The following is an 18089-nucleotide window of genomic DNA, read 5'->3' on the forward strand; positions in this document are numbered from 1 at the left end:
TTTTTGCTGCAGCTGCTCTGTAAATTCACAGAGCGGTGACATGTGGTGCATAGACCATGACCGCATGCAATAGGCCTCAATGGGGAGAGAGAGGTCAGGCTACCTTATAGCCCCCAAATACGGTTGTCGTGTCCTGTCACAGGTGATAAAAGTCAGTTGGCTGGAGCAGGAGCCTCCCTGCTGTGCCTTTAATGCACAACAGAAGATTGTTAAGCCTTATCCCATCAGCCAAAATTCATCAGCATTAGGTTAACTCTGGTGTTTTGTACAGAACATTTTGACCAGACTTTGAAAACAGACAAAGATAGTTCAATGGAAGCTATATTCCATGTTTATTCATTTTTAAAGGGGTTGTCCGAGTTTTAAAAAAATATATATATATGTGGCCGGGAGCGGGCTGCCTAAAACAATAAAGCTGTACTTACCTTCCGGCGCCCTCCGGTATCCAGCGCTGCTGTCGCTCCGGTCCGGGCGCAATGTAAACAAACATGGCCGCATTCAGCTTCCAGCCGGCCGTGGCCGGGTACGCCTATCCGTCCCTATACACAGCATTGTGTATGGGGGCTGGAAGGTTGTCGGGTCCGGCCGGAAGCTGAATGCAGCGCTTCTCCGGCGGCCATATTCTTGGGCGCTCCCGGCCACATATATTTTTTTTTTTTCAAAACTCGGACAACCCCTTTAAGTTTAGTCTCCATTGAAGCTCTAAGTTTGGGGTCCCTAAGGCTGCATTTACACAAACATGTGACCAGCTGGCAACGAGCGCACAAAGCCCAAGTTGCATGAAGACATTCTTGTGATTTAATGGTTCCAAATCTACTGACAGGTTCCCCTTAAACGGTTGTATAAAATCGGAACAAACATGTCTACCGTATTCCAAAAAAAAATGTTGCCACACGCGTCAATGGATTGGTGTCAAGTATTACAGCTTCAACTGATACAAAGCATCCAACCTGTGAAAAAACATGGCACTGTTGCTGGGAAAAAGCAGCCATGATTCTTTATATCCTATAACAAACCACTTAAATGTCCTAAGGGTATTTCCATTTCACGGTCAACAACAGAATTTTAAAGCAGAATGAACTGGTTCATACTCCTATGTCTATATCTAGAGTTTAGCACCCTAATCCTTTCCAACTTCAAAACCCTCTAAAGCAGGGGTCCCCAAACTTTTTACATAGGGGGCCGTTCACTCCCCCCTCAGACCGTTGGAGGGCCGGACTAAAGTTTAAAAATAAATAGCGGTACATGTGACCGCATCCATAATACACTGGTACCCCCTCAATTAATTAGTTCACAAGGGGGTGCAGTATATTAAATATTTTATATATTGGCCCAATTAATTAATTAATTGGGCTAATTAATTATTAAATATACTGAGATCCCTCTCCATTAATTATTGAATATGCCTCCCCCCCATTAATTACTAGACTGCCTCTCATAATTAATTATTTCCTATACCCCCACCATTAATTATTTCCTATGCTGCCCCTCATAATTAATTATTTCCTATACTCCCCCTCATAATTAATTATTTCCTATGCTGCCCCTCATAATTAATTATTTCCTATACTGCCCCTCATAATTAATTATTTCCTGTGCTGCCCCTCATAATTAATTATTTCCTATTCTGCCCCTCATAATTAATTATTTCCTATGCTGCCCCTCATAATTAATTAATCCCTATGCTGCCCCTCATAATTAATTATTTCCTAAGCTACCCCTCATAATTAATTATTTTCTAAGCTGCCCCTCATAACTAACTATTGGCACCGGCCACCACAATCTTTTTACTGCCCTTTTTGATATAAAAATAAAAAACCCTGCACTCACCTAACTTGTTGCCGCGTCCGGACAGGAAGGGGTGCGCGGCCGCGTGATGACGTCATCGCGCGGCCGCGCAGCCTAGTTCATGGAGCGATGTGCGCCGGGGTTGTATTCCGGCCACATCGCTCCAGTTATAGTGCCCGAGCACTATACAGTGACGGCCAGGAGCTTCCTGTCCGGACGGACGGAGGCTCCTGCCCGACTGTGGAGCGCCGTGGGGGCCCAGGTTTGGCGCGGCAAGCGTCGGGGGCCGGATCAAAACGGTCCGCGGGCCGCATGTGGCCCGCGGGCCGTAGTTTGGGGAACCCTGCTCTAAAGCCTGACCCATTACTAGGGTGGAGAATATGTCACAGTTCTCCTGGACTTTAAGTATTATAAACTTACAGCACATCCAGTTACAACAAGCGTGTAGAGGGTTAACTAAAGATGGCCCTCCTGACCTTGAAAAACAACTACTGTACTTGTAACATGGGTTTCAATCATGTGAACTTGTGGTTAGAGCTATTTGGCTGTGCTTTTCCACAAGAAAAAAAAAACCCAGTGTAAATCCTGCTCATTTTAGAACAGGAGAAAAACAACTACATCTCAGTTATATAGATTTTTTACTTGAACATGACATTTGTAGGCACAGAGGTGAAGATTCCATATTATTTTGCCTTATTTCAGCTCATAATGTGCAAAGTTCTATCCCTACTAAATATAAGAAATCTGAGGTCTATAATCTGTAGGTCTGAGGTGAGATTTATCAGAAACTAGGTAAAACTGTTGTAGTTGCTCATGGCAACCAAACAGAGCTCAGCTTTCATTTTCCCACAGCCGTTTACAAAATTATAGCAGAGCTCTAATTGGTTGCCACAACTAGAACAGTTTTACCTCAAACATTTCTGATAAATCTCCCCCAATGAGTCTATAACCTGTACAGGATAAACTGTATACAATGGATTCCAAGGAACACGCCAGACAATTACAGATGGATCCAAGACAATGAAATTTCAACAGATCCTCCATGTGTTGCATCATTGTTGGAATTTTCTCTCTAGCCCCCACTGTTTCCGAACAATCATTATTTTCCAATCACTAGTGTCAGATGGGTGGAGCCATACTGTAACTTCAGCTTAGGATCATCTACATGACAGTCTAATAAGCATATTGGTACAGAATTGGTGCAAAATTAGGCCATTGTCAAATGGGAGGTCCTAATCTAGAGCAGACAGCCTGGATCCACCCATTTGACAGAAGACAGATGAAAATATTCACATGGATTGCTCTCGAATGGGGGAGGAACTAAATATTTCAACAGTGGGAAAGTGGATTCAATTGTGGAATAGCTAAAGAATGTGAAATGTCTTCTTCAAATAAATAAATCTCCCCTAGGTACATGTACATGTGAAAATTCGTCCAATTCTGAACCTACCTGCTAATGCCTTGATGCGGGATCGTTCGAAGAGCCTGGCAGAGCTGTTCTCGTTGTCCCATTCGTCGTCCCAGCGATTGTTGACATCGCTGTACTGCTGTGTAATCTCAATGTTGTCATAGTCTGTCGCAACAGCCGTCATTCTGGATCTTCCTAACCGATCATCAGCTACAGCTCACTCAGATCTGAAAGGCAAGTGAAAGCGACGTAAAGTTATGCGACAGGACACTGGGGAATCATCCATGACATCTGAAACATTTCACTACCGGGACATGTAATGAAGAGCTGACGCCCAACAATGATGAAAAATACCCAATTATCTAAGCGTGCTTCCAATGCTGCGGCACACAGCCCTGCCGGGAAGGAAAGAACAATCCCAATCTATGTTCACCCAAGAACTTCAAAGTCCCTAAAATAAAATTGTTCTACTAGTTATTGAATTCTAACCCACAAGTTGTGTCCAATTATATTCAATAAAAGGCATTTTAATTTCAGTACATTTTTCTCAATGCTATGGTTTGCACATAACAGCCCCTAGAGAGTTTGGCCCAAAAAATTAAATTCCGATCCAGTGAAAGGTCCAATAAATGTGTATATAAATTAGGAAGAGAATGTTGGGTATGTGAACAAAAAAACCCTGTTTGCCTTTCATTTAAATTTTCAGTTAAATGCAGTCACCAGAATTTTACCCCTCACAGAAGTAATACCTTCTTGTAAAGGGTACATCACATCCTCCCCACATCAACTAAAATTATCTGCCACTAAAGCTGAGTCAGCCTCAAGAGAAGAGTCAAATTTTCTCCAGGCTGCCAGTGAACTATGGTGCACATTTACTTACCCGGTCCTGTCACGATCCCCGAGTTGCGTTGTCCGACGAGGATGAAATTCCGGCGCGATTCACGAAGATCGTGCATCCGATATCCTGCATGTGTCGCTTCCCCGCTGAGGTCCGTCGGAGTTCACCTTCTTTATCCCGGTGTATGTAAGTGCAAGTCTTGCGACACAATTTGAATTTTAAATCCTGCGTTTAGTCTGAATCAGTCGGGTTGTCCGACGGCCACGCCCCCCCGATTTGTGTCGCATGAAAAACCCCAGTTAAATGCGGCACAAATCGGAAATAGTTGGGAAATGCAGTCCGCGGGCCCTTAGTAAATATGCCCTTAAGTCTCCTTCTTTTGGTTGACCGAACAGTCTCTCTTTAGGGACCAGTGGGCGGAGCCAACAGACAAAGGCAGAAAAAGTTTGGAGCTTCCTTTTACTGGTGGGAGGGGCCAGATATAAGCTGGGACACCTGTACTGCACTTTTTTTATTTTTTTATTTTTTTTTTTTACAATTAAAGATAGGATTCCCACAAATGTATGTTCGCTGGGCCTTAGCCATGCTGGCATACATCCGACGCAATGGAGAGGAGGAGGGGTGACACGGGGAAACATGGGACATGTCGTATCTTTTTCACCATGTATGTAGTGGTACGGTGCCGCACACTCCACATCGCTCCGTGCAGCCATTGCCATCTTGCGGCCGTACATACATCCCCCATATGGTCATGTGAAATCGGCCTAAGGTTTATAGTGGCTGTTCTTGATGACAGGAAGCCCCATTACAGGTGTGAACTAAGCCTTGGGAATCAAGAATGGATTTTAAAACTATTATATGCAAAAGAACACAGAGCTGTGGAAGGTCCCCACGTACAAAAATAAAGTAATGTTGGGTTGTTTTTTGTTTGCGTTACCTAAATTTCTGAGCACAAGAATAAAGACAAGCAATTTTGCATATGTGCACTAGCCAATGTGTCCCTTCAGGTGCACCCGTGTGCATTGGCCATTGCGTCTCCCCGTGTGCACCCTTCTACCAGTGTGGTCATTTTTGTATACTCTTGCAAATAGCAAACACCTCTCCTATTATGCCGATGCCAACACAACCCTAAAGGCTTCTGGGAAAAACACATTAGTCTCTCTGCCAAGCCCCTAAAACAAAAGCAGCAATTGTAACAACCTTTATTTACAGCCTCAGGAATCACAGATTTACAACTCACACAATGTCACCTCTTTTTTGTGAGTCAAAGGAAATGGCTTTTCATGAATGTCAGGCAACTTGAGAATATCTTCAGAAAGTTAAGTGCAAGTGTAGTGACTTGTCAGCAACCTCCGCTCTATGTGTAGTAATCCGCTTCACCATGTATACAATGATTGTAGCCAGAGACAATGCGGTGCACAGGATGCCCATTATTCCCATGTTAAGAGAGGACTTCCCTGTTAGATTACTGCCATAGTGATTCATGTGCGCTTTCCAAATATTTGGAAAAATAAACAATATAATGGCTGACACCAGCTACTTTTGTGCTGATGAGATATTTTCTATACTGTATGTGTAAGCCCAACTTTTCCAAAATATAAAAATTATTTTAAAAGGGAAAATGGTTTGCAAGTTTTTTTTTTCTGGTAAGCTCCTCATCATGTCATTTAAAGGGATATGCTGAATATATTAAGTTATCACATAGAGGACCAAATTCTAAACTGCTGGGAAATCTTGTGGCTTGTACCCCAAAAAGAACAAAGCAGCTAAATCCATGAAAAGCCGCTGCCTACACGACTCATTTACTGCTACCTCCAGCATTCATATAGAAGAGAAATGAAGTGTGGGCTGAAGATCACAACATTCATTTGGCGGTGGGTGGCAAGAACCTTAAAGTCTTTAGCAACTCTCATCTTGGGTTCGTAGATTTCTCTTCCTCGCTGCTTTGCCATCAATCCCACGATGCCTCAGCACAGCATCACATTATTAGCCAATGATGAAACATCTCTGCCAGATCTAAATGCACTGAGACTATCCTTTTCATCTACTGTGTAATCTTCATAGGATAAGTATGCAGTCAGGGAGGCTGAGTGTTAGCTCCTTTTGAATAACTGCGCAATAGGAGCCTGTCTAATTATAAGTAGTAACTGTGATAGAGGTTTCTGCCCCTCTCTTTTACTATGGAAACCCAGAATGTTGCAGCCCATGTAATTTTCAAAATAAAAGGTAGAGACAATGGCTGTGATGGGCGACACATAAATCTCCATACTCTCAAGTAAAAAGGAGTCATCACACAATCATCCGAATGCAATATGAGAGATAGAAACAGCAAGAAAAACGTAACAGGTGATAGACCGACGCCTGTTTTACTATAGACCAGTGATGGAGAACCTTTTAGAGATCGAGTGCCCAAAATGAGACCCAAGACACACTAGCTTTTCCCAAAGTGCCAACACGGCAATTTAGGCAGTAACAAACTTATTGCTACCAGAATGTTTGAGCTCCAATTCCGCCCTGTCCACACCTTCTTACCCTTTGGACAGGACCATGCAGCACAGGATGGGTCACTTTAAAATAGCAGGACTGCCTGAGACTGCAGGAAGGTGCCACGTCAGGCAAACTCTGTGCCTAGGAGACAACCCGTGTGCCCACAGAGAGGTCTCCGAGTGCCATAGGTTCGCCACCACTGCTATAGACCGACGCCTGGTATACTATAAACCGACGCCTGGTATACTATAGACCGACGCCTGGTATACTCTGTAGTATAAAATTTTGTTTTGTACAAAGTGTCCATTACTTAAATTTAAAGGGTTTCCTTCTGACTTCCAATTTTCATAATGAATTTTACTACATAGACATCAATATAGTGAATAGAATGAACTTCTGTTTTTGTGCTTTAGATAAAAGCAGCAATAAAAAACACGCTTGGCGGAAAAAAAAATTAATATTTCAGCTATATTTCCAGTGAAGTCGTTTTCCGCAGACCATTCAAAATGCTGGACAGGATCCATTATCATCTGCTCCACCCAGGATGAAAGACGTACTTATTGATCCCTGCTACAGGAACAGATGAGTACAAGAGACCAAACCCATGAGAATAGGGCGTGAGCTCACTGTGAAATTGATTTATACATTGGTGGATAAAAAAAAAAAAAAAAAAAAGGCTTTACATCCAGCAAAATCGTGTCTGATGTGTACTTCTTGTGTTGTGACACAGTAGATGATCTAATGTATGTGCCACCTGTGTTTGTTATGCTTGAACTTTGTTTCCAAGATTCAATGGAGGGCCAACCTACTGTCCTGTGGTGCTCCCCTTTAAATTGAATCTACCACCAGGATGAAGGACTGTATACAAATGAGCCTGAGGGGTGTTAATAGAGCCTGAAGTCCCTCAGGCTCATTTGCATACAGTCTCATCCGGGTGGTAGATGTCCTTTAACTGGTTGGCAATCTCAGTCTGAGGAGATCCCTTTTACAGCACGATACCTACTGCGAAGGATGGGGTGGCAGCATGATGCTTTGGGGCCGTTTCTCTGCAAGAAGACCAGGACGACTAATTCATGTACATAAAATAATGGATACAGCTATGTGTTGTGAGATTTTGAGTGCAAAGGACACAACGAAGATGAAACACACCACCAGGGCAACTAAGGATTGGCTTCAGAAGAAGCATTTCAAAGTCCTGGAGTGGCCTGGCCAGTCTGCAGATCTCAACCTCATACAAAAACCTTTGGAGGGAGTGGAAAGTCTGTGTTCACCAGCAACAGCCCCAAAACTGCTCTAGAGGAGATCTACATGGAGCAATGGGCCAAAATACCAGCAACAGTGTGAGCCAACCTTGTGAAGATGTACAGAAAATGCTTGACCTCTGTCATTGCCAACAAATGATATATAAAAGTATCGAGATGAACTTTTGTTATTGACCAAATACTTATTTTCCACCATAATTTGCTAATTAATTCTTTAAAAATCAGACAAAATGAGCTTCATTTTGTCTCTCATACTTGGGGGTCTACCTATGATGTCAATTACAAGAAGTGTACATTGTACTGTAAACATTTCACCTTTGACCTCCAGTTGCGGTTAAGTAAAAATGCATCCTCCATAAAGTGGAACAGAATGTTCAGTTGCCTCTGGTAACCATCAAGTACCATGTCCTAAAGAGAAGTGGTAACTGGCAAGCCTTGTACCTAATTGTATCTGTAACCTCCAAGCTGTGTGCCTTGTACTGAATCCCTAACACCTTGCACATCCTAAAACAGAATGTTAAAATTCATCCACGGATATGGGCCCTGTAAAGTTGACTCCAAGTACTGACCTTACACTATATAGATCAGCCTAATTGCTTCTATATAATACATTTAGGTTCAAGAGTAGAATTAAAGTGTCAATATAAATGCATTTGTATGTAATATGATGCCTGACATTATGGGCATCATCTATCATGTTAATTACATGTTTATTCCCTATGATAAGCCACATCCTATAATGCACTAAGACACTAAAGGGAAAAATAATCAATTTCTAGGAAATACAGATCAGCTAATCTACTGCAGCCATGGTCACATTAAAATCAATAGGTCCTAATATCTATGAACAAAGGAACCATTTTAAAGAGTTTTATGGATATTATGCACTAAAGACAGAATACAAATAGTAACAAAAAACTTATATTCTTGTTACATGAGAAGCCTTCCAGGTAATACAATTATAATACAGTATATTGCCTTGTAATACACTATTTGGCCTTGTTGGAACTTACAAGAGACAACAATGGGGACTTTTTAGGCCTGTGACTAGTAACATACAAAATTATAATCCAGGTTTGTATCTGGATCACTGGTGTGTGAGAACACATTACAGACGATAAAGCAGTTAAAGGGGTTCTCCGGTCATAGAAAGTTAAGCTTTAACTTGCTCTGAGTGGAGAACCCATTTAAAAATTTCAGTGCACCAGAGTGCTCCGAGTCCAGCTACAATCTTGAAATACAAATGCATTTTTAATAGCCCTGCAGCTACTAACAACATACACAAAGTTAGTTACACAGCTGTTACCCAACACGGTCTGCAGCTTTGCACAATGAAAATTGCTGACCGATTCCCTTTAAGGTGGGTACCATGTACTAGGAAAAAAAAGAGACAACACCTATATTAACAACAACCCCCATCGATCATAATGGTCTGTGATGACAATAAAAGGGGATTCCTCCTAATCTACAGCACAATAATAAATCTTAATCAAATTACAAATAAGTTCCTGTAATTAAGATTAGCATTTTCTCAGATTCCGGCAAGATTAAATCTTTAGTCTTTTATTAACTATATGTTACAGTGACCCTCCAACCAGATCCAGCCTACACAATTACCTTCATATAATAGTTAGTACCTAAAGTGTCCTAAACTGCTTACCATTGACTTACCACATCATAAAGGAAAGGGTTAATAAGGCAGGGGGGCTGTAAATATACTGTACATGTGATAAGCCCCCCCAATGGCGACTTATAGAGACAAGTCAAGAGGAAAAAAAAAAAAAAAACTTTAAAAGATTATTTGAGGTCAAGTAACCAAAATGACAGAAGTATAAAAATAGAATTAAAAAAAATACAACAGTACTTTTAAAAAAAAAAAAAAAAACTTTATAATTTGCAAAAACAACCTAAAACTTTCACTACTTTTCCACTAAAAGAAATGAAACCATAAACCCTATAAGATAACATAACACCACTGCTGGAAACCACAAGCAGAAAAAAAGTGTTTTTACTGGTTCCTTTTTTGGCTACAGATTAGCAGAGCAACCACAACTCCAAAGATTTCTCTTTATCCACAAAATTATTTCCCTAGAAAGTTACTGCTGAAGATTACTATAGCACACTCCTAGTAACCGCAGACAGTCCTATCAAGTGCACAGAGATCTGCTGCCACCTACTGGCAAACACCCCATATAGGCCTACAAAGAAATGGAAGCACACAAATAGAACTTATAATAGGGATTTGACTAATATAAAGAAGTTTTTACATTCAGAGTTTACATAAATATTTCAGAGCAAAACTAAAAATTCTAAAAAAAAAAAAAAACATTGCCAATTCAAGGTCCTTGTACAAAACTGCACCTCTCTACATATTGTCATATTCATCGTTTTGGTTTCTCCTAAAAATACAACTGCCTACATTATGACAATGAACATAAAAATAAAAAGCATTTTTTATTAAGACCTATGGTGCAGATTGCTTACCAAATATAGATTATTTAGTAGTCATAGCTCAAAACTGAGCTCCAAATCCCCTGCATAGTCACCACTAGAGGGAGCTCTATGCATACTGTATTGGGAAGTTTAATGTGAAAACTTTACAGCACATAGGTGAGATCAAGGACTTAAAAGGGGTTAAACTTAAAAACATATGAAAGTAATCAATGTGAACATTAAAAATCTGTAGCTATCCCCAATGCCTCTCCCATGCTGTGCGTTTGTGACTCTTCTTTCTCAGGCTGGCAGTGAACCACGCCCCATTGTTGTCACTGACAGCTTTGTGTCTCTTCAAATCACTGCTCTGCCTCCTTAGGGTATATTCACACTGGAGAGGAGGAGCAGGTGACCCCTCTCCCCTCCATAGGAAACAGCGACGCATGGCCGCACAATTGGGTAAAGATAGAGCATGCTCTACCTTTTCCCCGTGTACAGCACAGAACATGTGTGGCAAGGTACTGCCTCCGGGCAGTGATTGCCGTCTATGGGGACGTATATGGGGCCGCATATACACCCACCCAGACAGTTGTGTAAATGCACCTTTATACTTAGGGACAGTCTGCTAAAATTCCAATACAGACATATATATAGCTTTATGTACTAATGCGAAATATTGTGGCAATTTTTTATTTGATTTTTAACACGGTGCCTTTTTTTACATTCATGTCATGTGACCAGTGATAACATCGCAGGTCTCTCAGCCTTCTAACATTAGCAAACTGTACACCATGTATGTGATTACATGAAATGACAGCAGCCTCCATGGAGGATGGAAAAGAAGAAAAGTCCATGGAGGCAGCTGTGACTTCATGTGGTCAGATACAGTACAGTGCAGGTACAGTCTGCTATTGTTAAGAGGCTAAAAGACCTGTGACAATGTCATCATGGTCACATGGCATGCTGAGCCATGGGGAGGTGTAGATGGGAGAGGCCAGCCAAGTAAGACAAGCCTTCTCTGATGCCAGGGAATATAAGATAAAAGGTGATTTATGTGGATGTAAGGGAAACAATGTGAAGCTAAAAGAAGGGGGTCAGTTAGTCATTAGAGCTCTATAGGAACCGGTCACTAACTGTATATGTGAAAATGTGGTGACAGGTTCCCTTTAAGTCTTGCACTTTTACAATACACCTACATTGTTTTGTGCAGTAAAGACATAAAGGTAACACTAGTTTGTTTTTTTTGAGTAGTAGTAGTAGTTAGGTAGTAGTAGTTTCAATGCCCTATAAGCGGCTGCAAAAATCCAAACTTTTAGTTAACCCAAAATGGAAACTAAATGATCTACGAGTACCACATTCACATAGTTTTCCATACTTAGAACCAAGTAATAAGAATACATAGCATCCATGTAGACGGAGCAGCAGAGAACTCAATATAAAGAAAGCCCTTTATGGGATCATGTTACCAAGGTAATGATGTAAGAACATTAGATCAAAGTTAGCGGGAAATGATCACATACAAACTAAACCGTGGGTTTCTTCTACTAGAATAGAATACACAGGCTCTAACAAGACAACTAATACAAGGGCAATTAGAATAATGACCTCATAGCCCCAATACACAATGCCCACAGGACTCTATTGTAATCCTACAAGCGTTCTCACAGAGAATAAAGACTGGGAGGATAGAAGCGCAAAACCAGCAAGAACCTAAATTATATCATCTGTATTTATAGCAAAACGTTAAAGGGGATGTCTATAAGTATCGTGACCTCTGACAAGACCGTTTACCAGACACTGCATTTTGCACCTTGTAGAAGATTTCTAATCCCATTCACTGGACTGTATAAACTCAATACGGATTAGACCCATTTACAAGAAAAATAATTTTCCACGTATTTCTATAGTACAGAACACTCCTTCCCAACGCTGAAGATTTATTTGTGCTGCAATGTACATTTCACTTGTGTCCGACACGTGATCAGAAATCACGGTGAGGCTAAATACGGTCACTTGAGGCTAAGCTCAAATCTGTGTTTTCTCCGAGTCCATCACACGACAAGAACAAAGTCTTAACCACAGGAAAAAAAAAAAAACTTTAAGTGTTCCTATTAAAGAGCAGCAAGCGGACATCTTGTAAATTGATAGGAAACTATTCAGAAAGTATTCTGGGAAACGACACATATTCGCTAAAACAGGAGAACATCTTTAACATTGATTATTTTGTCTATAAATGATATTCAAGATGAACTTTTACATTTAATAGGAAACCAAACCGGAGATATTAACCATGCAGGTGAATGTATGAGGCCGCACAATAAGCGGCTGCATCACAGCCCCCATATACGTCTATGGCACCCGATCACTATGCGGGGAGCATACACTGTCACAGCAATGTCACTGGAGCCAGGCAGGTAAAAAAAAAATAGGACATCTCGGGTGGGACGAGATGTCGGGCACTCTTGGCTATTATGCTAGGAGAGGGAGGTGTATTCACGGCTCTTGTATGATAGATGCCTCCCTCTCCCAGGCAGGTGAAATCACGCAGGGGGCGTGCATAATTAGCATCCCGAAACGCCGGACATCTCGTCCCCGTGCTCAGGCCTGCTAATTATAATTTTTCTTTTCGAGGCGATTCCGGTGTGTCACGCTAAGAGAAGACAAGCGCCGGGTTCAAGAGGAGGATGGGTGAGTATCTGCATGTTTTTTTTTTACTTTTTGGTAATGGTAGATTCCCTTTATACTCTTTAAAAAAATAAAGTTGCCATCACAGATGCTTCCAGTCAACGCTGTTAACGGTTATCACGACTTGTCTTTTAGGCCTCATGCAAAGATCTGTATTAACGGACCATAAGATGATGTTATGCCATCGTATGTGATTCGTCTCGACCTCAAACTTGGTCACCCGATTGGCCACACTCCACTTTCTCTTGTGTTCTTGTAGCACTGAGAGCTTTGTTAGACTCCATTGCTGCTCTGGCAGTGGTTAAAATTATTACTTGTTGGCACACTGCTCCTTGCACAATACTGCATTGCAAACACCTTCCAGACTATTCCCTCTCACCTGAAGGTCCCCCTGGTAACCATCCACAAATACAGGGCACGTACAGCTTGTGTGCGCCATAGACAACCCATATTTTTACATTTCCATAGACTTCTACTGGGGCTGAACAGGTTTTGGAAAATGGACATGTTTTCTATTTTACAGACACCATATAGTGCAGAGGTATATATACAGGACTCATTTTAGAGAACCCTATTTTACATTTAAATCTATGGGCCATGTTCCAGCTTCAGTATTTGCGGCTAACACTGACCCTAAACTTCTGGACGTGTGCATGAGGCTTAACAGCAGCGCCCTCGTGTCTGAGTAAATAGATGGACAAGAACATCGAACTATACAAAACATCTTATTTTTAACCTAAAGGTTAATGAACCTTATGTGAAAAATTAGTACAACTTATTTCGGTACTCTCACGCCAGATGATAATCCTACGCATCCCACACCTGCCCATCTGCAGCCTCCCCTGACAGCACCCTGCTAGACGGTCCACAATCCCACAAACAATCCCCCCCCCCCAAATAGTCCCATGGTGTCTCTTTCAGCTTGGATGACTACCAGGACCTGCAGCCTCTGTAAAGCTCCCGGCAAGTGAAAAGATGATCTGGAAAAAAAACCCCATTGGTGGCGCCTGGTCTCGGGAGCGTTACAGAAGACTACCCAGGCTGCCAGCTTTGCTCACAAACACAGTAAAGGAATAAATATGGATGTGCGAGTCATTGTCGAGATAAAAACAAATTAAAGGCTGCAGAGACATTAGGAAGTGGCACAATGAAACCGCGTTTATACGGGTTTATTTATATCGTGCGCATAAGACGTCCAGATGCATTAGTGGATTTAACAATTACATCTCTGCAGAAGGATCATTATCTCTGAGTAATATTGATGCAAGCGGAACAACTGCAGCAAAAAGCGCATTTGTGTAGCGGCTTGTATGAAAAATACCGCTTATTGATTTTCTGTTTAGGAAAAACTGATCTTGTGTTACTGGAAATCACGGGACAGTGAAGGACTTTTGAAAGATGAAAGATGAGTTTGAAACAAAATACTAACGGTAGAAGAAAAAAAAAAAAATAAATTACTGGAGTCCGTCGTCAAAATTACCAAAATCTGAAAACATTTAGATGCGTCTATGTCTGGTTTCATGTCTGTGGATGTGCAGAGTTTTTATTTCTTGATTCAATGAGTGGCAGATTACTGCATATGGTTATGTTACACAATATTACTCCATAGGAATTTCGAGTTAGACAACTACTAAATTAAAAGGGGTTTTCCACTTTCAGCAATTAACGGATATTGTTCCTGCAATGAAAAGTTGATACTTTCCAGATCTCTGCTTGCTGCCATTCAACAGGGATTTATTGTTTGCTTCTTGAGGATAGAAATCTGTCCCTGGTCATGTGATGTCACACTGGTGCGCGGCTCTTATATCACAAAGCCTAATCAGAGCTGTATGTTATAATGAGCCGTGCAACATCACATGATCAAGGAAAGGGTCTTATCCTCCGGAAGTAAACAATGAATCTTCCTGTTGGATGACAGCAAGCAGAGATCTAAAAAAAAAAAAAAAAAAACAGTGAGGAATTGATACAGAAAGTATAAAAGGAGTTATGGAAATTGTTGAGTCAGGACCTTGGGGCTTATTGACTCCCTGGGCAACCCCTTTATTAAGGCCAAATTGGAAGCAAGTGAAAACTTATTTACTCTTAACCAAAGGAGATAAGAATGGGGTAAGTTAGGACTTCATTAAGTCCAGGTTCACTTTATCGAGAGGCCAAAAGAAACCCACTGTATATAGGCACATTTCCGATCTCTGTGGATCAATGTCCCCTTATCCACAGGGCTTACAGATTCATTAATGGATGGTGACCAGTTAAATATATTTCCCTTTATTTATATTATGCTACGTCCATACATTGCATTTACGTTAACAGAGACCAAGATATCCAGTGCCAATGGAAGGAATTGGTGCAATACGTAACGGTGCAATCGGACAGCCCTGTGTACAAAGTGTAGGGAACAGAGGAGCACATCCTGGTGGTTCCATACTAAAGAGCCATTAGAAGTTCACATATCACACTGCATTATGCAATATGGCATCTAATATTTCTTCCGATTCATACATAAAACTAGGTAGATAGTCCTTTCGGTCATGAAAAGCTGGCTTTATGGGAAACACCGCTGATTGCAAGACATATATTCACAACTACGGTAGAGCAATATTTTTAACAGGATTCGGAAGAAGTTATACCTAGAACGCAAGAAAACTGTATGAATGAAGACTATGGATGGTGCTCCACTTGACACACTATGTGTTTTGGGATTCTCATCAGTGCCATAAGTGCTGCCAAAATTTTGAGTTTTGTGTTCTCAAAATGGTCCCCTCTCTCAGACACATCTCAATGTTAAGGAGGTGCTAAAGACTAATCAAGGCAATTAGGGGTTGTGTGTGACAGGGCAGCTGAAAAAACATGGAGGCCTATTAAGGATCATTTCCCCAGACACTGGAACCTTTGTTCAGAAACCTGCTCCCGAGCTTTATGTTACTCATGTGTCACCACGTAGCCTCTTCATCGATGACAACATTCAGCTGACATACAGCCGAGACACAGACGTTCCAGTTCCTTATTAAACAGATGAAGAAAAAAATAAAATCCATTATTTTGGAGTACAATGTCATGCATAGGTGGTGGTCTGTAATACCCTTCAAATAGAAATCTTTCTTTATGGTGTGTCCTACACTGACACTAGCAGCATTTGTTCAAATCTTGCACATAATATCTCAGGGGTTTTATATGGCTTTATAGTCATATTCACGCAATGCACTTCAATCGCATCAGGAGTTACTCCTCCACTAATGCATATACATTCAGACCCCAATCTGAACCCGGCCCAGGATTCTTCCGCCACTATGAACTCTGTCAAGGTAATGTGTGTGTTGTTTTTTTTGTGGGTTTTTTTGGGGAGGGGGTTGAATATTAAAGATGTCAAGATAATAATTTAAAAATACAGAAAAAAAAAGTCCAAAAAAAACTTTATACAATAATAACATTTATAATTAATGAAAAAAAAGTTTTAAAAATTCTATTTAAAAATAGATATTTGGTTACAAGTGAATTTATGCCAATTTAGAGCCCAAACTGTATTATCGTAACCTCATTTAGAGCCCAAATTGTATCAACCCCATTTACAACTCTATTTATATTTTTGGTTATTAACACTACCCTTCCTGTTGTGTCCAGCCCTGAGACAACTACCACAGGTCTTGACTTTTACAACTACATAACTAGAGGTTTGGTTTTAAAAAATAGATATTTGGTTACAAATGAGTTTACGCCAATTTACAGCCCCAACTGTATTACCGTAACCTGATTCAGAGCCCAAACTGTAATAACCCTGATTTAGAGCCCAAATTGTATTAACCCCATTTACAACTCTATTTATATTTTTGGTTATTAACACTACCCTTCCCGTTGTGTCCAGCCCTGAGACAACTACCACAGGTCTTGGCTTTTACAACTACATAACTAGAGGTTTGGTTTTAAAATATTTTTTCACAACATTAGGATTCTAATGCACTCCGTTTTGCAGGGATTAGGAAAATGTGGACCCTCCATGTTGAATTTCTTCAGTACTGTACTTATATATTCTTCTCCGCCTAATATTAGGAGTGAAAGGTGATCTTCCCACCATAAATGGCTACATGGATGTTTGGAGAAGATAAGTTGCATGTTCTACTCTCTTGGTAAGTTGCATGTTCTACGCTCTTGGCATTGCATTTAATGTACTCAATATACCATTTGGTATTGCACTTACATATCCTTAGGTCAATACAAAGCAAATAGACGCAAAGAAAATGTATTAGGAAAAAAAACCACCAGTATAGCGTAGGTTAGTTGAGCCGTGCCTTAATAACTTGGTAAATTTTGTCTTCCACTGCGCAAGACTAGTGACAAGTGGACTTGCACTTGCATGTGTGTTTGTAGCTGGAGACATTGCCAAAAATGGGCTTTAATTCCGAAATGCCAGCTAATTTTAGGTGCCAGGTTATCAGTCAAAGGGAAGTAAATGACAAGTTTATCTCATCTGATGACAATTCATTTAATCCAGGGTAACATGGAATTTAGGTGGATTTTCCTGGCAAGGGACAAAGGAATTCAACCTCTGTGTCATCTACCTTATGGCCTTACTTGTTCTCATGGATCGCAAGTTCCTAGGGACAGGACCCGCCTTTCCATTGTATCATCTGAGCGATTTGATTACCCTGTAATGTCACACAGTCAGCTTTGAGGACAGTACACAGTGCCTTGCAGGCAAGTACCTTCCACATAAATACTGGAGGTTGCAGAATGATAGAAGCACTCAAAATGATGACAAGTTTTACAAAAAGTCATTGCGGTTCTACAAAATATATTTAAAGGAAATCTACCACCAGTTTGATTTTTTTTTTTTTTTAGCAAAAGGCACTTTCTTCTGGGCTCAGTGCTGCAGATTCTGGAAAATGAAGCTCAGGTGCTCCTGCCAAGTCATAGCGCAGATTCGGCACTCCGTCGGGTTATAATTATGTATTCCTCGTCTTTCGCTGGCCTCCTCCCCCTGCCTTCGAGAGCCAGTAACGTCACCCAGCTCTCGCCACTTCTTGCACATGCGCATTATACTACACTTGTGCAGCCGGCTGTTTCAGGTTCTCACAGAGCCGCAGTAAGGACCAGCTATTCTGCACAAGTGTAGTATTATGTGCTGCATAATGAGCATGCGCAAGTAGTGCCGAGAGAAAGGCCCTCATTTCTATTTCACCTGAGCGATTTTATT

The 18089-nt window shown here is 41.0% G+C and overlaps 1 protein-coding gene across 1 annotated transcript in view; it reads right to left on the reverse strand.

Moving 5' to 3' along the window:
• Positions 1-18089, reverse strand: part of SPTBN1 (spectrin beta, non-erythrocytic 1) — a 108616-nt gene that overhangs the window by 80149 nt on the left and 10378 nt on the right. Inside the window, exon 2 of the mRNA XM_072140548.1 lies at positions 3239-3423. Coding sequence (XP_071996649.1) covers positions 3239-3380 — 142 coding nt within the window. The 5' untranslated portion in view covers positions 3381-3423. The remainder of the gene's footprint in view (positions 1-3238; positions 3424-18089) is intronic.

This window comes from Engystomops pustulosus, chromosome 3 (assembly GCF_040894005.1).
Source record: "Engystomops pustulosus chromosome 3, aEngPut4.maternal, whole genome shotgun sequence".
Classification (NCBI taxonomy): Eukaryota; Metazoa; Chordata; class Amphibia; order Anura; family Leptodactylidae; genus Engystomops; species Engystomops pustulosus.